Below are 26,596 nucleotides of genomic sequence, written 5' to 3' on the forward strand. Positions count from 1 at the left end.
TCCTAAACTGCTGCTTCAGAGTGTTTCCTTAACAAAATGGTCACTTGCATTGATAAATCTCACACCAGTTTTCCAGACTAAGAGAAGCTCCCTTGAAAACTAGACTTTATGTATAAATTTTAATTATTTTATTTCATGTTTCAGAGGTGTTACTTTAGCACACTAAACTGTGTATTCAATTTGATATGCAAATCTAGGACACTAGCTCTTTCTTACCCAGTTGTAGGAAAGAGACTGTTGTACCTAGCTAGAAACTATGTATGCATCTATATAGAATAAGCACACCCTTTGTGGCTTTGGATATTAAACACATTCCTACCACTGAAACAATTTTTCCTAGCTCTTCTTCTCCGTCCAGAATTCAAAAGGAAGTTTCTTCCAACCTTTCATAAACTTTCAAATCCCATGAGAAGTACACCTTTGTAGCCTTAACTTTTTTTTGTTGTTGTTGTTTCTGCTAAACAGAAATAACAAGGAAAAATTTCCTGTAAGATGTCCCAATATGCATCTACCTGCAACAACCTGAGTAAAACTATATTGAATTACTGAATATAAACTGGCTGCTTCTTCCAGAAAGGCCTTATGGAATATAGCTCAGTGTGCAGAAAAAGCACATTTGCAATGTTGTACATGCATACATATACACTTACATATGCAGAAGTTTTCACAGAGACAAATTTTTTACATTCAGGATAGATTTTGTCACAGACATTTCACTGACTGGAATGAATAAACTCAACCTGTCCACCTAGAGATACAGGCACAAAACAATCAGGGAAAATAGCCCTTGAATCTGATCTGCCATTGAGTTCACATCCTTCCACAATTGTTTTGGAACCCGATGCTGTTGCTGGGGACTGCTAGAAGACAGTGATGGATTTTTCTGAGGAAAATTTGGGCATAAGCATTTGAAAGCAAAGATGTCAACTTCTTCTGTTTTCCAATGACAAAATTTGAGTTCTCTTTAAACAAAAATGAAAACTAGCTTTCAAAATAATTGTAGCTTCATTGGCTTCATGGTAACTTACAAGTGCAACTATTAACAAAATTAAAGTATAATGCTGATTATATATGTGTGTATGTGTATTCATGTACTCATATTTACATATTTACAAAAAAGGTAAAGAAGGATTATCTTCTTTTTAGCCAATCTTTAAAATTGCAGAAGCAAAGATTAGTGCAATTTAGGTGACAAAGAGTGTGCAGTGTTCAGAAATAAGAGATATATTTAGATAAACATAAGTAAAATTGCATTAGTAAAATTAAAATTATCAGAATTACCAGGGCCCTTGATATAAGGGTTCTTATGCAGTGAAACAACTTATGTAGTGTTGTTGTTGTTATTATTATTATTATTGGCATTTGGGTTTGTTTTCCACATTAGTAAATATAATACAGCATGAAATTTCACTGAGAAGTTGTGTTGTGACACAAAAGAAAGAGTTATGATCATACTTACTGATTTATTGTTGCAACTTAATGCAACAACTGTAGATGCAATCTGTTCTAGCAATGCATTTTAAGTCCTACGTTTTGTTCATATCTATTATATTTTTAAAACTTTCTTATAAATGCTCTTTTTCCCCGAGAGTGTAAAAGAAAGATCTTCAAATCCAGAAGTTCTCCACTCCCTGTATACTTTTTTCTGAGGAAATGATTACTTTTTAATCTGCCATTCATCTCGCCACATAGAAGCAAAGTGGATTTTCAGGTTAGATGCCTTTCTTTTGGATCAATAAGGAGTCATTGCAAAGGAGAGATTGAAAATTAGAGTAAAAAATATATGTATGTGACTCCTGTGTAAATGAGTCCTTAAATATGTATGAAATAGAGAGATGTTTGAATCCCTCTTCGCCACCACAGCCCGAGTGGGTTCTTTGCTCAGCTGTGCAAGGGAAGTCACATTTTGTCAAGGAGATGTGCAGGGTGTTTTATTTCAGGCAGCTTATTCCTTGAGGTTAAATACATGCCTGTACATAGAAAAATTGGGTCATATTCTATTAGGTTTTGCAAAAATAAAGGTAGGCAAAAAGTAGACTTTGTAAAAGGCCATGGAAGTGCCACTGTGAGTCTGTGAGTCTCTGGGCAGCATGGACTGTTGTGGGAGTTACTTTTGAATAATAATGATCCTGTTTCTTGGAATTGACCTGGAGTATAAATGATAAATTTTTGCAAAACTAAAGCTTTATAAATGAAAGACAAGAACCTCTTTTAAAATTTTAGAATGAATCAATTATTATAACTGAGGTACAAAGACTGAGCTGGTATTTAAATAACAGGGTTTTCTCCAGTGGGTCAGTCCAAAGACAAACATCAAGCTGGTCATGAAGGCTTCGGGCTGTTTGAGGTTTTTTTTTTTTTCCTCTAACAAATATAAGCTTTATAAAACAACAGCACATTGTCAGTTTTAGCTATTATGTGGACTAAAGAAATGGGAACTGGCTACTTCTGTTAAGTACCAAATGTCCCTCATTTCTTCTGATCATTTGTACTTTTTTGGTTCAGTCAGATTTTGAGGAGTCTTGGCATTAAGGTTACTTCCACACTGTGGTATTTGTTTCCATGTGGATCTTAACTTGCTCTAATGTCACCATGATATTTTATGAAAAATCCTTTGCTAGAATTTTTCCCTCCTGAGGAGGAGAGGAGCCTCAGGAAAGAAATGTAAACAATAACTGTCTGCTGCTGTGGAATGCAACAGGTGCATCTGTGATTGGGGCATGTTGGTTGTTTTCCAATTAATGGCCAATCACAGATGCAGCTGGCTCAGACTCTTCGGGGAGTCAGGAGCCTTTGTTATTTCATTTGATTCTTGTTCTTTCTACCCTTCTGATGAATCCTTTTCTCTCTATTCTTTTAGTATAGTTTTAATGTATTAAATGTATTAAATGTATTAAATGTATTATATTTTAATATAATATATCTCATAATATAATAAACCAGCCTTCTGAAACATTGAGTCAAGATTCGCGTCTCCACACATGGGGTATCCGCCACACTCTAATTAAAACTTGTGTCTAGATTTTCTATTGCTCTTAAATCCAGTGATTCAGGACTATTTTAATGATATATACTTTTTAGAAAAGCTGACTTACCAAGGCTGTCTTTTTTATGCCAATATGTTTGTTCACATTTTCTGAAAGTTAACTCCTTACAAAATATTAAAGCAACTGTATTTCTATCAATATATTAACCTTTTGACTTTGCTCATCCTTTCTAAGGACCTGAAAAGTCTTCCACTCAAAAGACAGATTTTATTCCTATATATACACATCTGTATACATAGGTGCACATACAGACGTGTGAAATATAAGATGCATTTTACAGATAGTTTATATGTCATAGCAGGCCCTTGAACAAGAAATATGACATTGTTCATATGTTCTATTAGATTGCACCTCCAAGTCATGTGGCTTCTTCAATCTTTTGAAGAATTTCATACTGTTGACAAAATACATTTAGAACTTTCTTTCCCCTTCACCTTCCCTTTCCATTTCCTTTTCCCTTGCCTTTCCCAGAAAGCAAAGCTTTCAATCAAAATATTTTCTTGAGCTGTGGGCTCTTCCTAAGTGTTTCACTGCTCAGATTTTGGTCTTAACTGCAACTTGGATGGGCATTAATGAGCCCCACCTGTGCTGGCTCCCAGCATATGGGCCTCAGCATCAGCACAACTGCCCTGCTCCTGTGTGCAAGGCCATGAAACATGACATCCCTTTCGCAGCACCTTTTTTATGCCTTGTGTGTTTTGTTTTGGTTTTTTTTTTTTGTTTTGTTCTGTGGACTATATTTTCCTGTCAACTGGCCCTGAAAAAGGAACTGAATTCAGAACACAGCAAATTCCCTCTGTAGCTATACAGACTCAACAGCACTGGAGTTGCCCATTCTCTCTTCACTTCCCATGAAATGTAGTGCCAAAATCTAAGTATAGACTTGATAAAGTCCTACATAGAAATCATCTATTTTTATAAAGGATCTACTCTTTCTACTAAAAAAAAAAAATTAAAGGGAGAAAGCCCCAAATGTGGCACACACTTTAAATGAATGTAGTTCTGTTGGCTCAGTCAAGAATATACTTAATGTTAGAAAGATATGTGTGTGTGCATATATATGTATATCTACACATGTATCAACTACTTTTCTGGCTCAGAAAACATATCACAATGAGCAGTAGAGAAACAGCAAGAGCAATTCCTCTGATAAAACAAAAAATAGCATAAGGTATCTAGATCAAATATAGTGATAACCATGGGAAAAGGAAATATTTTTTCCTCAAATCTCAAGGAAAAGACTGATGTATGTATTTTTCCTAGGGATTTTCCATTCAAGGTAGATGTTGATATTTAGCGTTGTAGGTATTTTCTCTATTACTGCTCATAGCATTTCTGTACCATAACAACCCTATAAGTTACATAACAGGCTGTCATTCACTGAAGTAATTTAGCAAAATAGATTGTTTAAAGGAATGGTCTGAATTTTTTGTACTTAAATGGATATGGACTTTAAAGAGGGACTTTAGAGACATTCAGGTACTCAGGTATTCTGTTAATATATACAACCCAAGGAAACCAGAAACACAGTAGCTCCTCCTGCAGCCTCCAGGTATTTTATTTTACTCCATGTAACTGAAGAGATGGCCCTTTACATCCAAAGTCAGAACAAAGTCAGAGAATGGGACTCACCTCCAGTGAGGTCCCTAATGGCACAAGCAAGTAAAATCATCCCAAGCATCAGGCACTAATGAACTGCAATAATGTTTAAGGAGTACCTCTAAGAATAATGTCCTCTCAAGTACTAGGTAGGGATCATAACCTTGCTGGATAACTACCAGATCAACTGTTCTTGTGCTTGAATGCTGCTTGACCCTCTTGGGAGGATATCAGAGCAGAACTTAGTCAAGAGGATATATAAACTGTAACTTCCAAAGCTATGCTCTTAAAATGTTATTGGTTGAAGGTATGAGACATCCATATGATCTAGGAGCCACCTTTAAATTTTATCCGTGATATGCACTTTGGCTGAAATTATTATTCATCAGTGCATGTAAATATCTGAGTCAACAGATTCCACCCTTCTCGTGCTCAGATCAACAAAGATTTTGGAGTTTATATACTCAATAATAAGTTGAAATTGAAAGCTAGCGTCAGAGCCATCTTAGGAAAAGGTTCTTTGACATCTCTAAATGAGCCAAGGTGATCCCTGATGACAAATAATAACTATTTAAGATAAAGGTTTGCATACCTGAAAAAGAAAGCACCCAGGTTTACTTTTCAAACAGGCCTGAGGAAATACATGCTGATGGCTTATATAGCAGGTTGCATATTACTTAACTGGTTTAAAATCAGAATAAATGTGTTGTGTAAAGCGATTATAAACCAAAGTTAACCACAAACCCCCTCAAATGTGTCAAAAACACTGAGGTTTTCTTAATACATGCTTGTACAATTATCACTTGGTTTCACAGCTTTTAGAATTTAAGTGACAAATTTTGAGGGATTTTTATTGTTAACTATTGAACCATTTCTTTATTAAGGGACTAAAAAATAATATTTGAACTACATTATAGGAGATATTAAAATATATTTTAAAAATCAGTGCTAAAACAACACAGTTAGCCTGAAAGTTGCTGGATTGCTCCTAGCAGCAATACTAATCTTTGCAGCAGAGCTTAACTTGTGTAGCACTTAATCCTGATAGTAATACAGCAAATCCACTTAGATTCTACAATTTATTTTACCAATTTTCCTTTTTTATCTATTTATTGGACTCCTTTAATTGAAATTGTCTATATGTCATACTGGGTGTGTTTCATTTATTCTGCATTTCCTTTGTAGCTTCATTTTGTGATAGAAGTCTACAAAAAGTTGAAAAGAACACAACAGGAGACCAATATCTTAAAAACATGGATGTCCAAAGGAAAAGCACCCACGAAGACTGAAAACTGTAAAGGCAGGTTATCAAGATACATTTCCAGATTTTTTACTGCATTTATTTCTCTAAAACTTTTATATATACATAAATACATAGAAATAAATATATATATATATATATATATTATATATAACAATTTATTTCAAGAACAAGTCCACACAGCTATATTTGAAAAGCGAGTATTTCAGTTTATGCTTAGTTTCAGTCACCACAGTATTACTATTTATTGGTGTAGTGAATTTATGTAAAACAAATGCCAGCTGCCTCATTACATCATACTGAAGTGTTCCAAGATCTGATGTTTTGGACCATAGAATTGAGAGAAAAATTTGGGTGTACCCATATTTATGCAGCCTAGTGAGAGAATGTATTCCAGTAAGTTAAGGTTATTTTGGAAGAGTCTTACATAATTATTTCAACTGACATTCAGTTGAAACAAAAATCATTCTGATAGAGGAAAACTTTATTAAAATGGTTCCAGAAAAGCATGGTCCATACTTTTGCTATGTTTTCTATGCACTTTATACCTTTTTGCTGGCCATAACGATGTTAAACTGTATAGTGTGAAAGGAGCAGAGCTCTTTCATTTGAATTAATGGGCTTCTAATAAATTTTGTGAATGTCCACAATACATTTCATACAGTTGATACATAATGCTCTACTTCTAAAATGGGTCTGTGTAAATTAACTTTGAAGGGTGTACATGCTGGTCTTTCACCCAGTAATTGCATGATGTGAACCCCCACAGCAGCTGATTTCAGAGTTCACCCTGGCTGATTCTTGCTGGTGGAAATTTGCCACAACGATTACATCATCTTCTAACAAACCACATGTGCATGACAACAGTCAGCAAACAATTACTTAAACCCCTATAATATAATTTGTAATTTGACATAAATTTCTTTCAGGGTTAATATTTCCATGACAAAGCCTGGGGAATTAGGGCACTTCTGCAAACAAGCATAGGCACTGGACATCATCAGTGGGGGAGATGGCCTTGTCCCTCCTCTCCTCAGTGCTCCAAGCTTGCACAATTTCTCTAATGCCTGGAATTTGGGATTAAAACTTTGACAGTCAACATTTAGAAAAACTTTTTAAAATGCTCCCATTTATTTCTTTTTAGCCCTGAGCAAAGCCAATGCTCATCTTATGTGTTCTCTAACAAGACAGCAAGGGGGGAGGAAAATAAACCTCTAGTCATGATTTATGGAAACAATAACATTTCCTTCAGTTTTAAAAACATCTGAAAGCAAATGTCATGCCCCTGCCTCCTCTCCAGCTCTCTGTGATGTTTTCCATTCTCCTGTGTTACAAAGACTAGTAAAGGCTCAGTCTCAGGAAAGATGTGTTGTGGTAAAAGTATTTCTGCTTTAATCTAATATTCTCCAGCAAGGTCACAAGTCACTAGCTATGCAACATTTGAAAACTACAAAATTATTGCAGATTCAGGCCTTGAAGCCCTTCTGTTTTCGTTGTTCATAGACAGAAATCCTTGACGTATATACAGGAGATAGATTGGTTTAAATTCTCTCCCTCTTCCTCCCTCCCCTCCTTGCTGCTTTTAGACAAGTGATTTATTTGAAAAATGTGTGACTTTTCTAATCATCCGTTTATGGGGTGAGGCTTTTTTTGTATAATAAAAGAATTTAAGGCCAGCAAGGAGGAATTATGCAGCTTCTATTGTAAGGAAATGTAAAATAATTGCAGTTTTATGTGGGGTGAGGACACTTAGAGGAATGTGAAGTCTTTATCTGCAGATGTGAGTTAACATTTTGTTTAGACTGTGGCTGCCAGAGGAAGATGTGAATAAACAGAAGGTCCTACTTTCCATAAGCAGCAAAAATTTTACTTTTTAGTCTTGTTTCCAAATTAACTCAAAGGTGGAAAATGTATTTTACAGCATATCTTTAAAAAAAAAAAGGAAAAAAAAACTTTTTCAGAACTTAGCAAGTGGTTGGGAATACAGAAGGGCAACAGTGATGTTATTACACACAATACTACTGAATCACAGGAAAAGGTTATAGGCTACTTACAGAAAGCATACATTATAGCACAGATCCATAGAATGTGATTTTCAGGAATGAAGTGACAGAAGGGAAAAGAAAAACTACCATTAATATTGAAAGTGTATCACCAGTGCTGTCTGCAAGGCTGTTCATTTTAGGCTGTTTGTAGCTATTATCTCAATTTGCTCTTCCTTCCCTGAGTGTTCCCCTGTGTGATTTGTTTCACAGGCCCCTACCCAGATTCAGAGGCAGAGGAACCCATAGGTTCAAATGAATGATAATGAGCATTGTCAGAGAGGCAGGAAAATTGAGTCCTTGCTCTGGCTGCCTGGCCAAGAGCTGCAGGAGCTAATTGTGTCAATGGTAATGAGACCAAGCAGGCAGCAGATGCTCACGTGCCTTTACAATCCAAATCCCACCAACAAATTCCTCCCACAGAAGCTTTGAGGGATGTCTTGGCACCCTGGAGATGGTGATAGACCCGGTCTCAGCCACATGCCACCTGCTAGAGCCATTGTTTAAAAAAAGCAGGAGGGGAAAAATGTGCCTATTATGATAACAAAGTTGTTTGCTGTCTTGCAATGACTTTATGGCACTAATTTTACCACACTGCCGCTATTGAACAATTAAAAAAAAAAGGAATAACTGATTCTTTATGGAGAAATATTTTCATTGAGCACTGTTAATCACTTACTTGGGAAGCCAGATGTTCAGTATATGTTAAATATTCTGCTGAAAAACCGTGCTTGCCATTTTCCCATTACAGCTCCCACTGTGCCTGCTTCCTCCAGCAGGTTTAAATTTTCACGTGTTTTCCCATTACAGTGGAGCAGGGAGCATGTTTTTCTCTTTTTTTTTTTTTCCCAGAAAAGTCAAGAAGAAAAAAAATGCAGATACCCATGTGGAGTACTGTATAAATATTTACTGTAAAATAAAATAGACAACATATTTGTTCCTTATTCACAAAGCACAACACTGGGTGGTGGATTGTGCCTCGGGTTTTGAAGAGAGAAAGGCAATTATGGGCTCCTTAAAGACAATAGTTTTTAATGCAAGCTTGCTGAATTCTGCAGTAGAGAGAGGTTTAGATCCTTCCAGAAAATACTTGCCCAATAGCAGCTGTTTCTGGGGAAATCTGATTATATTCTTGCCACAAAACTTTGTGTCCAGCTTTTCAGTCCTGTGGCGTTCACACTCTTCAAGACATTTTTAACTGACTCTGACACTGTTAAAAATCTTTCTGGGCATTGGGATGGTTCCCTGTCAGCCTTGGCATCAAAATCATAAAATCATTAAGGTTGGAAAGGGCCTCTAAGACCATCAAGTCCAACTGTCAACCTAAAACTGGCAGATCCACCAACACTATATCTACAAAGAAGACAAAAGCATCTTAGAAACTCTGGAGCTACCTCTGGCTCCACCATGGCTGAAATGGCTGATCTCTAGCTGTGCTGAGTATGATTGACTCGTTTTGTACTTGAGAGACCCTGATATCCTTTGAACATTTTTAGTCCCTAGCAGCTGCTGGAAGTAGGTACGAGTGGATCTGGATCATTTGGCTTAGGCTGTCAGTGGAAGACTGAACATGTGCATTTTCAGGTAAAAAGGCACTTAAAACAGCAATTATGTTCCTTTCTTAAACTCCCAGGGGTAATGAAGGATGTTACAACCCCATGAAAAGTTTGGGTTGAGCCAGTAATTTGGCAGACTAGGTATTGCAGCCCTTACTAACTTCACATCTACATCAAACTTGAAATCTTTTATTTCACAGAAACCCTACTCCTGCAAAGAAAAGCATCTCAAATGCAGCTGCTTCTTTCTGCTCTTTATAAAGAGTGGCCTTGAAAGTATCATCACATCCTAGAGAGTGTGTTTGCAGGGTACAAGAGCAGTACATTTGTCAAAGCAGATTAGCAGCAGTTTAAGACACAAAAAGCCTTTCAAATTTATTCATATAAAGTATTTCAAATTCCAGTTCATGTGGTGTATGAGTTTGCTAACATCTGGAATAAAACCAGATGTTGGAAATCCAGTGCCAGGACACCACCTTGTAGGACTGATTACCATACCTCAGGCTGACAGCACAGATGTTGCTGGTGCTTTCCCTGTGGGGAATAAAGAGGTCCGGGCTTTCTGCCTGCAGTGATGACCACCTCAGCCTCATGGTGGCTGCACCCCTGGGGCACAGGAGGTGAAAGAACAGCTTTGCTCCTTGCTTTGCATGAACCAAAGGTTTTGGCCACGGTTCTCTGAAGCCTCTGGCTCTCTACATTTTATGTATTTCAGTTGCAGGGATAATAAGAAAAAATTATGCCTTAGGAAATGGACAGTTATATCTGTTGTACACAACAGGAGCTACAGCTTGGTTTGTGTGGCTTGGTAAGGAAGTGGAACAGGGCCACACAACATTACTTTTGTGGGCTTGGGTGTAGTGGGAAAGAGATGTGTTGCAGTCCTGACTGGTGCCTTTTCTCCCAAACATACAGAATGTTCAAACCCTCTTTTGGCTCTAGTGTATGTATTGCTCTTAAAAGGCAGTTTTGGGTAAACAGCTATCAATTAGAGACATTTTACTTCATACTTTACAAGGCAATAACTAAACAAAATGACAAATGCATTAAAATGATCACACAGTGGAATTTCCATTGTATAGTCTGCTTTATTAACTAATCTTAAAAAAAATTCAAAAGTATCTGCTGATATATTGCAGGCATTTGTTTACAATAGAGATTTAGTAAACTGTAAGATTTATGCATATTTCTCTCTTTTCACTTGGTAAATCTTTGAGAGATAAAAATTTTATTGGTGCAGAGAGAGACTGAATATCTAGGTACTTACCATGCATGGAACATAGAGGGGTTTAACTCATGATTTATATACACAATGCTGCACTGCAAAACTGCCTTGGAAATTTACTCATGTAGCAGAAAACATGATCCCCTGCCCTTTGCTACGATGATTGATGATAATGTAAAACCTAATTTCAAACTCACATTTCAAAAACTTTCTCTCCCATCAGCAGGTGTACAGAATTTGGTGGTTTGATGTGTTTTAATGAACCACCACATCTTTTTTAAAGCAAGTTGAAAAAGTGAAAATTATAGGTCGGGGCTCTGAACTAAATTTCTCTGTTTACTGCTTCTTTTAAGTCTTGGATTTTGTTCCAGGGCTTTGACTGGCTGTTTGTTGGGGCAGGAAAATACTTTTTCCTGGTACAGTTATTACCTTTACCTAAAGGTAATCCTGGATGTCTGTGAGGTGACGGTGTGGCCTTTGAGAGAGCTTGTGGAGGACACTGCACAGTAGAGGCAGTATTCTGGTGGGAACAGATACTGTTAAAACAGATTATCTTCAGCAGGAAGTACTGTAAGGCTTAAGTATACATGTATATAGCCAAGATACAGATTTTGTGGAGGTCAGAATTGATAACATTATGTGGACTTTTTGCTTTTCTGATTTTTCTGCCAATTTTCTTATTAAATTTTTGACTGCCTTTTCATGTGAACTACGTAACTGATGTCTGAGACATGTTGTTTAATATTCCACAGATCAAAAACATGTGCTCTGCCTGAGATATTTGGTCTTAACTAAGAAGACTGTGATCCAGAGTCTGTATTTTTGATAGTTCAATGGTCTGTTCTGCCTTTAATATCTCTTAAAGTAAGTCAGCCTCTGATGTCCCTCAGTTCTGAAAAAAAATCACGTATAAACGTGACTGATGAGATAGTAAATTGGACAAATACAGCATTAATTTGTGATGAGTTCTGTTATATGGTTGTCTATGTAAAAAAATGGAGTGAAATGTCAGCTTCCTTGCACCCAGTCCAAAGAACAGCATCACATTTACCTTTGATCAGCTTTTTGGGCCGAAGAGTGAGTATAAAATAGCAACATTCATTTGCCTACAAGAATATCCCTCACTCAGTCTGGACTCAGGCTGCAACAGATAGAAATAATATTTTTACTTTGGGAAACAGGTCTCTTGAAGAGGGATGGAGGAAGAGAGAGGGAGAGAGGAAGAAAGAAGCAAAGGAAGAGATGAAGTTTCTCACTTCTGTGGTTCATTGTGATGGAAATGTCTTTTAAAATACACTACTGACTTAGGAATACTTGTCTTTCACATTCATTGCACAGGTGTCAAATCAAATTTTATCTTGCAGTGTCTTGTGCACTGGAGCATAGCTCTTGCGACATTTTATAACATAATGCAACATAAGGTAATAAATCATACAGAAGTGAGTAAAACCTCATTTTTCTGTATGTGTCTTGAGGAGGGCGATGAACCAAATAGCACAGTGCTAATTTTACTGTGCTTCTATCATTGTTAAGAAAATATTTTTTTCTCTCCCATCCTTGCTGAGGGACTATTTATCAAAATAATTCTTCAAAGTGAAATTATTTTTCCCCTAATTTTTGCATATATATTGTGCATCTAGGGGCTCATAAAATTTTAGAAAAAAATACAGGCTTGAGAGCTCAGTAAAACTCCTCACAGTAACAAGACAGATTTTAAAGTGTATCGACCACAGAAATAAACCTCCTTTCAGCTAGGTGAAAAATAATTAATCTGTTGTGCAGCTGTGGTTTCTGAAGCAGTACTGTAGGCAAATGAATGTGAAATTTAGAGTCAGTTTGTTTTTCTTTAGTACATTAGTGAAGAATTGGAGTGCAACTTTTGGGAAGAAGCTTGTGGTGAATAGGTCTTTTAGGTGGGAATAACTGAGATTAGTCTCCAGGAGGCCAGCAGCACTCTGGTCATGTGCCTAAGAGCACGCACAATACCATGCTCACTAAGAAGCATCTGCTGCCTGCACATGGGACTCTCTCTTTTCTTTGTGAGGGAAGTCTGTCATGTAAAAAGTGGACTGGAGTTTAAGACACTTTCAGACAAAACTCTTTTCACTGGATGTTGGAGATAGCAACCTTGGGAGTGCTGTGATTGCTCCTAAGCACACTGGAGAAGCATCACCTCCAGAAGTGCAATATACTTAAATATTGCTCCATCTAAGCAAACAATCTGAAGATATGCTCCTTCTCACTTTTAGCTTAGCAAATGAAAAGATTAAAAAAAGAAAATTGAGACTTTTTCCTTACTTTAGTTAAGAATTCAGGTAAGGACTATTGCGCCAATTACATTTTATCATCCTAAGTGTGAGTGGTCAGTTGCAAGACAGTGTGGACTTAAGTGATAATGTGGCATGTAATATGACTGATAAAGTTGTAAAATAAAAAATAAATTCAAAAAGGGAAAAAAAAGAAAAGAGGTGCTGTAATTCCTATTGGTAGGTATCCTGCTTTCTATTATTATACAGAGTGTGTCTCTGAGAAAGACCAATTTGACAAAGTGGAATTACTACTTGGAAAATGATAAAAATTGCATAAAGCTAGCTCTGCATATCTAAGTCTACTAAACAGTTCCTTGAAAGAACATGTAATCATTTGAAAGTATACATAATAGTTTTAAAGCAGTGGAATTATTTTTACTATGAATTATTCATCTCCTGTACTCATCATGGGAAGGGGTGGTGACTTCTTTTATCAACAAAATAGTTTTTATTGACACTAAGAACAGCACTTAATTGAACCTCTTTCCCCAATTATCGTCAGAAAAGAGTTTACACTTGTACTTTGGAAAAATGTTTTAGGAAGATTTATCAAAGCTGCAAAAAAAGCTGTCCATGAACTAATAGAATTATACTATCTTTGAATTCTCTACACCAGAACTTAGAATGGTCACTAATTCCTTTCTTTGCTCTTTTGGTGTTTGCAAAGGGGTTCACTAAAGCCTGAATTGATATAATTATTGGCTTGGATTGTTAGAGATTTAGGCCAGATGGCTATGGGTTTCTAAAGTCCCAGTTGCTTGTGTTAGCTTTTCTAGTTTGCCTATAGGGTTTTGGGGATCAGCAATTTGAAAGGGCTGCAAACTTGTAAAACAGTATTATTCATGGGGGCAGAATGTTCATCAGCGTGACCCAGTACTAAATACATTCATTATGGGCATTTCTATTCTGCACAATTTGCCACACGGTGCTAGTTTGTGGAAGAAATAAAAAAGAGACAATGGCTTATAAAATGCTTTTGAATGCTTAAAGAGAAGGAGAGTTCACACTGGGCCTCCTCTGTTTTTTTTCAGCAAAAACCTTCTTAGTAACTTTGGCTGAGCTCTGCTGAGAGCAAGTAAATTCAGCAAATAAGAGATTTACTCTTTACATTTTTGGGATATGCTGTGGGGGGAACATAAGAGAGGGAGAAGAGCAATAAAAGAGTGATGATATCCTTATGGGCAACACTAATAATCAAACAGACAAAGTTAGCAGAAAAACAAGGAGAAACATAGCAAGCCTGTGGATAAAATGATAAAAGCATATGTAAAAAGGAAGTAGAAGTCACACAGATAGATACATTTGAAGTGAGAAGAATGCATCAGCTTCCATGTCCTGAAAGCAGCCTGAAGCTCACACATGGATCTGTAACATTTCTGGTGTGCACAAAATGCATGCTCGTCTCAGACCTAAGATTATATTTTTGTGTGCAAATGTGTGGGAGTAGTTTTCTCCAACATCAGAGAGGGGAGGAATTTGTCATTTTCTAAACAATCCGTCTTATGGCTTCTTTTCCTTTAAAATACTTGGCATGTAGAAGGTGTGCTTAGCACAGACTGTCAGGGTGGAGCACGAAGTGCTATTTCAAACAGGATGAAAAAAATCATCTGAAGTAGCACTGGAACAGCAAGTAAAAAAGCTCTGAGACAACTGCACACATGAACACACACAGGAACGGGGCTCAGGCAGAGGCAGCTGCACTGAGGGCAGAGATGCTGCGAGAGGCAGCCAGAGAATGCAAAATGTTCCTGACTTGGGAAGAAGGAGGACAAGGTTTCGTGGAGTGGAGGAGCTCTCGCAGGGCTCCGAGCAGGAGCACATATACTGGGAGCATGCAGGTTGTAGGTAAACACACAGCAAGAAGACGTTCTTGCGGCAAGGATAGCGAGACGTCACCCCCAGCTCTTTCACTAAGCAAACCCACTTAAAGGCTCCCTGCGAGTTAAACAAGGGGTAACCTAAAGTATGTAAATAAAGAGTGCGATCGCATTTCTCGTGGCAGGAAGGGGAGGAATTAAAATCACAAAACCCCGCTTGGAATTGCCATGAAAATTCGGGGGGTGGGGAGCAGAGACGTTGATTTAAAGTTGCCCATTAGTCATTTGTACCCCCCAACCCCCATCCCTGGCGGGTGCTGGCCGAGAGGCCGCCCTCGCTCCCGGTCCCCCCGCCGCGGCGCGCCGGGCTGCGGGCCCCCTCCCCTTTTCTCCCCTCCCCTTTTCTCCCCTCCCCTCCTCTCGCCTCCCCGGCTGATTGGCTGCACTGGTCTCAGCACGGACCGGGCAAAAGCTTTGTCTGGGGACTTGGAGTGAAGTTGCGGAGGAATTTAGGCTGGAGTCGGCGAGGGAGGCCCTTCAGTCCGGCGGCGAGTGCGGAGAAGGACGGGAGGACGGGCTGCAGATCCATCCCGCCGGCTCCCGGCCGTCCCTGGATGTTGAGGGTGGGAGAGGAGCACGCTGCCCCGAAGCATCTCAGCCTGGAAGAAGAGCGCTGAGTCAAATGAGAAAGCGTGGATTGCTTGCAGATTGTATCTGGATGTCCCGAAACGGTGTGTATAAAAAAAAGCCAAAAGTTTTCTGATCTGTAAGTTATTCATACTTGGCTGGCTAGAAAAGGCGTTTTCAAGCTGGAAAGGACCAGATGTGCTTTGGATTTAAGGTACCGAAGGAAGGCGAAATAATTGCTTTTTAACTTATTGGGAGAAATTAATTGCATAAACTTACAAATGTATCGAATCGACGGTAAAATGCACTTTTTATTCATTTTTGCACTGATGATAATATCTTGCAATAATGCTGTGCTGGGCAAGAATTTGAAATACAGGATTTATGAGGAGCAGAGGGTTGGATCAGTAATAGCAAGACTATCGGAGGATGTTGCTGATGTTTTATTAAAAATGCCTAACCCTTCCTCAGTTCGGTTTCGAGCCATGCAGAGGGGAAATTCTCCCTTGCTTGTAGTCCGTGAGGATAATGGAGAAATCAGCATAGGAGCTAAAATTGATCGGGAACAACTGTGCCAGAAAAACTTAAACTGCTCCATAGAGTTTGATGTGATTACTCTGCCCACTGAACATCTGCAGCTTTTCCATGTTGAAGTTGAAGTGCTGGACATTAATGACAACTCTCCGCAGTTTTCCAGAGCTCTGATTCCTATTGAGATATCAGAGAGTGCAGCTGTAGGAACTCGGATCCCTTTGGACAGTGCTTTTGATCCAGATGTGGGAGACAACTCCCTTCACACTTACTCCCTTTCTGCAAACGATTTTTTTAGCATTGATGTGAGAACCAGGACTGATGGTGCTAAGTATGCAGAGCTGATTGTGGTCAAAGAGCTGGATCGCGAGTTGAAATCGACTTACGAACTCCAACTCACTGCCTCTGACAAAGGGGTGCCTCAGAGATCTGGGTCATCCCTCCTTAAAATCAGCATTTCTGATTCCAATGACAACAGCCCTGTCTTTCAGCAGCAGTCATATATTATCCAGCTCTTGGAAAACTCCCCTATTGGGACTTTGCTCATAGACCTCAATGCTACTGATCCAGATGAGGGCGCCAATGGGAAGGTTGTGTACTCCTTTAGCAGCCATGTGTCTGCCAAAATTATAGAAACTTTTAGGATAGACCCAGAAAAAGGTTACCTGACCCTGCTGAAGCAAGTGGACTATGAAGTAACCAAATCCTATGAAATTGACGCTCAGGCTCAGGATATGGGGCCAAATTCTATTCCAGCTCACTGCAAAATTATAATTAAAGTTGTGGATGTGAATGACAACAAGCCAGAAATCAACTTAAATCTGATGTCCACAGAAAGAGAAGAGGTAGCTTGCATTTCTGAGGGGTCACCCCTGGACACTTTTGTTGCCCTGGTCAGAGTGCAAGATAAGGACTCTGGTGTGAATGGAGAGATCGTTTGTAAGCTCCATGGGCATGGCCACTTTAAACTTCAAAAGACCTATGAAAATAACTATTTAATCTTAACTAATGCCACTCTAGATAGGGAAAAGAGATCTGAATACATCTTGACTGTAATAGCAGAGGACAAGGGAACACCAAGTCTCTCCACAGTGAAACACTTTACTGTCCAAATCAGTGATGAAAATGACAACCCACCCCGCTTCCAGACAAACAGATATGAAGTTGTTATCTTGGAAAATAACTCTCCTGGAGCATACATCACATCAGTCACAGCCACAGACCCAGATCTAGGTGACAATGGGCAGGTGACATACACTATTTTGGAAAACTCAGTTTTGGGAAGTTCTATAACCACCTATGTGACCATTGATCCCTCCAATGGGGCAATCTATGCCCTGCGAACCTTTGATCATGAAGAAGTAAATCAAATTGCCTTCATGGTGCAAGCTAGGGATGGAGGGACCCAACAGCTCATTAGCAACACCACGGTTGTACTCACCATCATTGATGAAAATGACAACGCTCCCGTCATCGTGGGGCCAGCACTACGCAACAGCACAGCAGAAATCTCAATCCCTAAAGATGCTGAAATTGGCTTTCTTGTCACCAGGATAAGGGCTACAGACAGAGACTCTGGTATGAACTCTGAACTCAGCTGCTCCATAGCAGCTGACAAGGAAAACAGCATCTTTGTGATGGATCCCCAAACTTGTGACATCTCTATCAATGTGAGTGTTGAAACAGTTCCAGCAAAACAGTGGGAGTTTTTGGTAATAGTCCAGGATAAAGGCAGCCCTCAGCTTAGTACGAAAGCTCTTCTGAAATGTACCATTTTGGAGCATGTTTATTCATTTTCAAGCACCGAAGCAACTTTGGTAAGCCAGCCCTCCCTCGACATCTCCATGATAACTATTATATCCTTAGGATCTATATGTGCCGTGTTATTGGTTATTATGGTTATCTTTGCTACGAGGTGCAATCGAGAGAAAAAGGACACCAGGTCTTACAACTGTCGCGTGGCCGAATCAACCTACCAGCACCATCCAAAACGTCCCTCCAGGCAGATCCACAAAGGGGACATCACTCTGGTGCCAACAGTTAATGGCACTCTACCCATCAGGTCTCACCACAGAGCTTCGCCATCATCATCCCCAGCCCTGGAGAGGGGTCAAATGAGCAGCCGGCAGAGCCACCACAGCCACCAATCACTGAACAGCCTGGTGACCATCTCCTCGAACCATGTGCCTGAAAGTTTCTCCCTGGAACTCACCCATGCTACTCCAGCTGTCGAGGTAAGGTCCCGACCTTGGTTTTGCATATCCATTTATGTAGACACTCATTTGGAAGCCTACACACACCCTGTGTGCAGTCTGTGAGAGCAAGAGGCAGCCAGGTCTATGCCTCATGAGAATGTGTCATGGATTTCTCTTCGGTGTCACAGCTTTTCAGTTTTATTCCAATATCAACAGATTCCATTGCCCTGAGGAACAGGGTTAAATCTACTGGTAATAGCATTGTTCCTTGGTTCTTCCCTGTAAGGTCAAAACAATGGAGTGGAACATAGTGCTCTGCACTGGTTAACTGTTCACTCTTCCTTGCCTTCCCTCTCCCTCCTATCTGTACAGCTCCATCTGAGAAAGGGTGCCTGAATATTTATATTCAGAAACAATCCAGGAAACTCTTTCATTAATGGGGGTGGCAGAACTAAAACATTCTGACACAACTTGAGTACAGCTGCAGTAACATACAGCTGCATGGTATCCCAAACTTTGAGACTCCCTGTCTCAGTTTTTACTGCAAATGCTGGGTCATGGCTTAAATAAATGAGAGCTGTGTCCTGGTAATTCTTTACATGTAAAGCAAGGCTGTTTTGTTTTGAATTAGGATCCTGGAATATTAAAGGCTTCATTCTAACATATTAAACCAAAACAAAACTCCACCTCTGTTTAATTGCTTGTTTTACTTGTTAAGGAATTAATTATTATGAATTCAGAGGCTAATGAACAGCATTGAACTTCCTCATTTTACAGAGTCTTCAGATGTTTCCTGTGTCAGATGCTACACTACCAAATAGTCTATTGTACTGCATTAAATATGTGCAGGAATTTGATTTAATTAAATCTTAAAAGGGGAACAAATAAACCACAAAAAAACCTGAGAAGCAAATTAGTGGTTTTATGACTAGGAGCTTGAGCTTTCATTTCAGGGAATCAGTCCTTTCACCTTTTCTTTCACAGGTTTCCCAGCTTCTCTCGATGCTTCATCAGGGCCAGTATCAACCGAGACCAAGTTTTCGAGGAAACAAATATTCCCGAAGCTACAGGTAAAAATCCAGTTTGTTCTGCTACATATGAGTGTACATGAATAAGAAATATAGAGACATATATTTTTAAACAAAAGTAGATTATAACGTACTTGAGATAATGTATCTCTCCACAATTCTCTTTACAGATATGCCCTACAAGATATGGATAAATTCAGCTTGAAAGACAGTGGCCGGGGTGATAGTGAAGCTGGAGACAGTGATTATGATTTGGGAAGAGAGTCTCCAATTGACAGACTTCTTGGGGAAGGATTCAGTGACCTTTTCCTTACAGATGGAAGAATTCCTGCAGGTAAGAGCAGAATGGAAGCTGAGGAGTTTATTTACAGTTCTGCCTGGCTGTCACTTTGATAAAACTACTACTGAGAAAGCAAAAATTCTTTAGCTTTCAAGTCCTGTGTTTCCTTCCTTTTTTACTTTGCTTCATGATAAATATTGACTTGAAGCCTTGATGTATCTACTAAAATGAAACCTCAGATACAGCTGCAAATCTACCCAGAGCAATGCCTACTTTTTTGTTACTTATATCATGAGCTGGCTCCAGATTCCTCCTAAAAGTATGATCTGCTCCAAGTCCTTAGACTTTTAATGACTGGGTGGATGTTTTTGCAAAGCCAGGCAGTTGTGCTTTGTTAAAAATACAGTGACCTATAATTTGGGTGATAGGTTTTCCGCAATGGATTTGATCCATATGACACAAACTTTTACCGTTTAGAAATTGAGTGTGAACGTAAACTAGAAATATGGATGGAGAAGAAAGAAAAGTGTTATTCCCACTGAAAAATGAACTTGATTAGCAAGAGAAGGTTTTAAATATTTCCCATATTTTAAATCTTGCAACCCTAATTTCTGGAAACAAGAGCTTAAGAGGTACAATTCAGGGGCAGAGCACAGAAAAGAAAAATATTAGAAAAGGGAGAGTGAAAGTAGGACAAACATATATGTACATATTCATGTGTATGAAGTATTGCTTTTAAATTTATGCCCCAATAAAAGTTGAATAAAAGGTCATGGGAATTCATGCTTAGTACACATAGAAGAATTTTGTAATTACTTTAATAATAATAGAGCCTCTGGTTGTACCCTAGATCTTGTTCTTCAGATCATATTTAGTTTTCTCTGTATAACCAGAGGGCCAGATAATTTCAGTAGGGTTCACTGAACCATGTTTATAAATTTAACGAGTTTAGGAAAGTAATTTTATAAATGGAGGCCCTTTGCTTTGGAGGGTGGTGCAGCACATTCCCTTCCTAAAGTGACTCCCATGTATTAACCAGGGCTGTTATGCTAGACAAGACAGAATGCCAGAAGTTCAAATTGTTTTTCGTATGCATTTTAACTTGAAAATTTTCTGTGCATGTTTTGTTCCAGTTAGGTCTTGTATCACATACCCAGCCATTCACCTACCTCCTCAAATGTGCTCAAAACCAGAGGCCTTGAGGAGTTACTCTGTTTTCAGAATATTTTACTTAAATTTTGACTTCTAATATATTTTTATCCTCATTCTCCCTAACTCCTACTACTTATTCCTCTGCCAGCTAGCATGAGGCATGTCTCATACTCTCCTCTGCTTTAGAAAGGAGGCAGGGAGGGATCTGCTGGAGCTCTCAGTTGGCCTGGGTAACTTGAAGTGCAGTGGTGTTTGTATTGGCATCCTGCCCTGCTCCTGCCAAGGAAGACTGATCCCTTTACAGTGAGCAACTGGGGGCTGCCAGCAGACAGGAATGGATGTCCTCTTAGCTAGCTGAAATGCCCATGACCCATTTTCAGCTTTTACAATTCCCTTTCTAAACAGTAAGCCTAAGGATAGGATTTCTAAAAATGCCAGGCTAATTAAATTCAAAGTAAGGGAAACTCCTCTCAGTGCAGACAGAACTGGGTTGGGCTATCAAGACTGGTATTTAGTCTCACCCAGATGTCCACTTATTGCTATGTGTGGCCTTAATCCTTCAGAAAATTCTGTTGAAAGTGTTCAGATGAGACCTGTATTGATCTACAATCCCAATATATGAAAAGGAAAAGAAAACTTCCTGAAGGTTTCCTGTTCTCCATTCTGAAAGGTTTCTGCATTGTCAGTCTAGACACAGGCAAAAATGCTGTGGGAAGGTCCTTTCAGTTTGTCTATTTAAGGTGGAACAAGAAAGGAATGGAGCCAGTCCCTCAAAACTCCACAAATTACATGATTGGAAAGTTCCACAGCTGTCATTGAAAGACTTGTTTCTTTTTCTTTTTAAATCTTAACCAGCATGATTTAAATTCTGGAAAAAAAAATAAAAAGAGAGAAAAAAAATAGAGCTGTTGTGCATCTGGACATTTTAAAATTTATTGCCGATTTAAGGACAGATTGTGTCACCATTCAGTTACTTCAGAGTATCTTTTGATCTTATATTCATGAACGTCGGAATTTATTATTTTAAACCAAAACCATTCCTGATAACAATGGCTGCAAAACTGTCATTAAGACAAACTTCACTACTAATGAATGTAAAGGAGTCTTAAAGGAATCTTCTTAATGAGAAGTATAATCTTCACCTTCTGGGATGACTTGAAAACTGGTCATGGATCACTTAGATGTCTTTTGACAGTTCTAACTCTTGGGCATTTTCAGTCAAATGTCATATATGGGAACAAACACTTACAGGCATTTCAGTCACTTGTATCAAAACTTCAGCCACTGGTATATTCCAGTTTGCTTTTTTTGTTTGAAGCTTCCTGGATCAGCAGTTATTTTGCAATAGATTGAGCAATATCCAGGCTGCAGTCTAAGCTCGTAATCTTGAAGAAATTCATACTGTTGCATGCATGACATGGAGAAAGTTTATACTCATAGGAATGGAAAGGCCATTAGGAAAGCAAACAATATGATAGGCTGTGTATAGTGCAAAAATATAGTGCTGACAGTATGAGAGTAGGACTTTACAAATCACTAGTACATCCAAAACTGAAATACTCTGTTCAGTTCTGCTTACACCACAACAGAAAATTTTTTTGATAAACGAAGTGGATCCAGAGCCAGATGGGAGATGTTTTGAGGGAGCAAGGAAAACTTCCAGGGCATGACTGCAAACATTTCTTTTGCAGTCAGTACATGCTGAGAAAGAACAAGAAAGTCTATTCTGTGTGGGATAATCTAACCATTAAGTGATATGGGCAGGAGTTTCTTACGGTCAAAATATGCATAATGCAAAGAGTCTGTCATTTCTGAAAGCTGTCTTTTGATGTTGGTGACTCAGATCCATTAGGGCCCCAGCGGCACCCAGATCTTCTCCAACATATCTGGCAGGCACACAGACACACAGCCTGTGGCAAGGCTTTGTGTCCTATGATCAGTTCCCTTTGGGCTGGAAAATTTAGCATCTTTCCTGGCACATTCCTCTCTGCAGGTCTGTAAAATTGGGCTTTGCCTGTCCCTACTTCTAGGAACCATTCCCAGTCCCGTCTTGGAATATTTGCAAAGGACCCTTGCAGTTCCCCTTCATGGGCCAAATAAAAATGGACCAGCGTAGCACTCAGGGTTACAGTCATTTGCCCCATCTCACTGCTTCTACTTGAGAGACATCAATAAACCAACAAGCAGGGAGAGCAGCCCTGTTACCTTTTGCTCTTCAGCGCTCATGGCTGCCCTGGATTCCCATCCAGTGGGTTCCCATCCCCTCCTTATGCCAGGCCTGAGCCAGCATGGGCCAGTAATTTGAGGTACAGAGCTCCAAGTGCACCTGAGAGTATAAATCCAGTATAAATACCAGGTCACACAGGCTGGGAATTAGACTAAAATTTAGACTACAATCAGATTAAAATTTAACTGATTTATTTAAAAAGGTAATATGGCAGTGGATCACTTTGAGTTGTACATACACTTCATTGTCAGAACAATGGAGCTGTTTAATGGAAATCCCTCTGCATGTTATTATTCTTTGTTCTTTATTTCCCCTGTCTATTTATTCTCACTTGATTGCTCTGATATGCCTCAGTTGTTGAATGTGGAAGACTTCTTTAAAACTCAAGTGAGTGCTTGGAGGTAGAAATTTCTTCCTTTTATTTTATATTTTTTAATGAGCTAGAACGGTGCAAAGGGTTCATGTGGCTTCAAGCCACAAGTGCTTGCTTTTCCACCTGTTTATCTTCAGCCTTAGTTAAGAGATTGCATTACTCTCTTATATGAACTACACTGGTTGTTCTCGTTCTTGGCAATGGAGGTACCAGACTGTTTGTATTTGCCACATTCCTGCACACACAGAGTGAAACCAAACACTGGATTAGAACATCTCTGGGGGAAGTTCAGTCCTGGTGACAGGAATTCCTGTGAGTGCAGGCGCTGTGTGCAGCAGGAGGGTGTGCTCACTCTCCTCATGTCTCTCTTGCAGCAATGCGCCTGTGCACGGAGGAGTGCAGGGTCCTGGGCCACTCCGATCAGTGCTGGATGCCGCCGCTGCCCTCTCCCTCTTCTGACTACAGAAGCAACATGTTCATCCCTGGGGAGGAGTTCCAGTCACCCCAGCAGCACCTGCAGCAGCAGCAGCATCACCAGGGCCTCGAGGAGGATGCCCAGGCAGCTGACACCAGTGAGAAGAAGAAGAGCTTTTCAACATTTGGAAAGGACTGCCAGAGTGAGGAGGACTCAGGGGACACCTGCACCTCCTCCCTCCTCTCTGAAATGAGCAGTGTCTTCCAGCGCCTGCTGCCTCCCTCGTTGGACGCCTACACGGAGTGCAATGAGATAGATCGCTCCAACTCGTTGGAGCGCAGGAAGGGACATTTGCCAGCCAAGAATGTAAATTATCCACCAGGGGTGGCAGCCTGGGCAGCCAGCACACATTTCCAAAACCCTGCCAACAACGGGCCCGCTCTAGGGACTCACTCGGGCGCGCAGCCTTCGTCCAAATGGCTGCCAGCCATGGAGGAGATCCCGGAGAATTATGAAGAGGATGATTTTGACAATGTGCTCAACCACCTCAGCGATGGCAAACATGAACTCATGGATGCCAGTGAGCTGGTGGCAGAAATTAACAAGCTGCTACAAGATGTCCGGCAGAACTAGTTGTTTCAAAAGCCTATTTTTCCATTTTTATGGAAAACTGGAAGGGGGAAAAAAAAGAACAATAAATAGACTGAGGAGAACTGGCATTGCCAACTAGTTGCATTTATCATAAATGTGTCTGTGTATGTTGAATATTAAAATACCGTATTTTCATATGTACACAATGCAAGTGTGATTATCTTTATCTGTATTTTAAAAATACATTTGTATCTTATATTTATGTGTAATTTAACAAATAAATTTTATTTTTGTACACCCACAGCAAGCATGTTTTCCTAAATGTATATAGATGGTACCATCCTTGTCAAACTTAGAGCATTCTTGCCACACAGGCATGTTAAAAAAAAAAAAAAAAAGAAAAAAACAAGAAGAAGGATTTGTTTTCCCTTATTATTTCTTTCAAATGTTTCAGATACAAATTCAAAACACTGAAAAAGTTATGCAAATGTTAGTTTCAGTAAATGATCCAACACCTTTTTTGCAATGTTTTATTCTTATAATAAAGAATTGTAACTCCCACAAAACCTAAAATGTCTTTTTTTATTTTGATACTTTTGGTCTGTAGAATAATTTTCTCATTTAAGTAATGGATTATTGCAGGCTGGTGTCTTCCTGTCTTTGGCACATAAGTATTTTCCCCAGTGATCAAATAATGGAATTCTGTGATGGGTCTTCCACTGTGATCTCTGCAAAAAAATGTAAATTTGTTGTCCTGTTGTTACACTGCAAAGCCAGTTGAAGTCAGCAGTGTATACTTGAAAGACAGCAATAAAATCAGCTTTTCCGACCTCAAGCTGAATTCTGAATTTATGTAAATACAAAAATTACAATGAACTCCTTTATCTTTGTAAATGACACCAAAATAAAAGCAATGTTGCATCTTCCAGAAAAACAGCTATATTTTGCCTCTGCACAGCAGCTACATTTTTATATTAGCTATATTCTCTGTTGTAAGTGTGCCTGACTTTTGTTTGCAAATCAGTACAAAAATGCTTGAACTTCCTAGCAAAGGGCAAGCCAGCAGGTACATTTGCTCTGGCTGCATCCTATTCTTCCATAGTGGGGTTTCTCTCTGTCCTGAAGCTCGGTGAAAAGTCATTTATATTATGGTGCTGTTATAGTGGGGGTGATGTAACTAATATTGCTAAGATAAAAGTCAATGTCATCCTTTTAGTTCCTTTCTTCAAAACTATTTTTTGTTAGCCTGGCATGCACAAGGGGATCTTTTTAGTAGCAAACAAATGGATTTTACAGTTGAGAAACATGGGTGGGTTTTGAGCCCCCTGTGCTCATTTCATGAGTGTTAAGAGATGGAGATGGCCGTAAAAACCAGTATCGTTTGCATTTATGCAGATGGATATTTTATATGATGCATATTTTTTTTACCAGAACTGTGCAAAACTGTTGGAATAATCCAAGTCAACATGGGCATAAAACGGATACATTTGTTCTGGAAAATTGCCCTTGTAAAGTATAATTTCTTTCCTTTTTTTTTTTTTTTTTTTTTTTGTGTTAGGTAGAAAAATTCCTGCTTAATGTTACCCCAAAAAAGCAAAAATTTTGTTGCACGCATGAGCTTAATTTGTTTTCTTTGATTAAAGGAAACTTTAATCTCCTTATTGGTTTTACAGTGCTGTAGATGGGACATTTGAACTTATATAGGCATTTGCTGATGCCTGAACAATAGAGAGGTTCTCACCTTATTTACACGTCAGGAGCTCAGGCTATCCTTTTACTGGTTAGAAATACCAGGACCTCACATTGGGAGGTTTGTCACAGCACCTTTAAATGCCAGCACGACTTGAGCCTCGTCCAGCTGCCGTCTGTTACTGAGAGGAAGAAGTTCCAACACCTCATTAAATATTTGACACCTCTTCCTTGTTTTTACTCTTCATTCCTACTAACTAATAGGCATTATTGGCCCCACAAGCCTCACCTGGGTTCCATTGTCCCATTCCCCCTCACTCCAGGGGCTCAGACTGGAGCAGGCAGCTGTTCTAGGAGTGTTTGTCCTCTGGCTCTCAGGGTCGACTCAGGACTGACTTTGTAGCTGTGCCTCCAGCCAATATCCAGCTGCTGCTGACAGGAGTCCCTCGATGTTCATCCTGCTTTGTCACCTTGGCATGCTGAGGGCTGACAATGGATCCCTTTGTCAGCACCTGACTGAACCTGCTGTGTCCAGGTTCTGTAGGGTTGCACTTTGTCAGTGTGGGTGCTGCTCATGCTGGGATTGCTCTCAGCTCCTGGTTTTCTTGATGCTTTAGAACAGCAACATCAAG

At 39.3% G+C, this 26,596-nt stretch overlaps 1 protein-coding gene across 1 annotated transcript; it reads left to right on the forward strand.

Moving 5' to 3' along the window:
* Positions 1 to 15,340: 15,340 nt before the first annotated feature.
* Positions 15,341 to 25,205, forward strand: PCDH18 (protocadherin 18). The gene is made up of 4 exons (XM_041412144.1): positions 15,341 to 18,248; positions 19,194 to 19,279; positions 19,408 to 19,571; positions 23,644 to 25,205. Exons 1-4 carry the CDS (start codon positions 15,765 to 15,767, stop codon positions 24,315 to 24,317), a joined length of 3,408 nt encoding a protein of 1,135 aa, XP_041268078.1. The 5' UTR covers positions 15,341 to 15,764; the 3' UTR covers positions 24,318 to 25,205.
* The last annotated feature ends 1,391 nt before the right edge of the window (positions 25,206 to 26,596 follow it).

Source organism: Onychostruthus taczanowskii, unplaced genomic scaffold (assembly GCF_017590055.1).
Source record: "Onychostruthus taczanowskii isolate IOZ18803 unplaced genomic scaffold, ASM1759005v1 scaffold38, whole genome shotgun sequence".
NCBI classification, from domain to species: Eukaryota; Metazoa; Chordata; class Aves; order Passeriformes; family Passeridae; genus Onychostruthus; species Onychostruthus taczanowskii.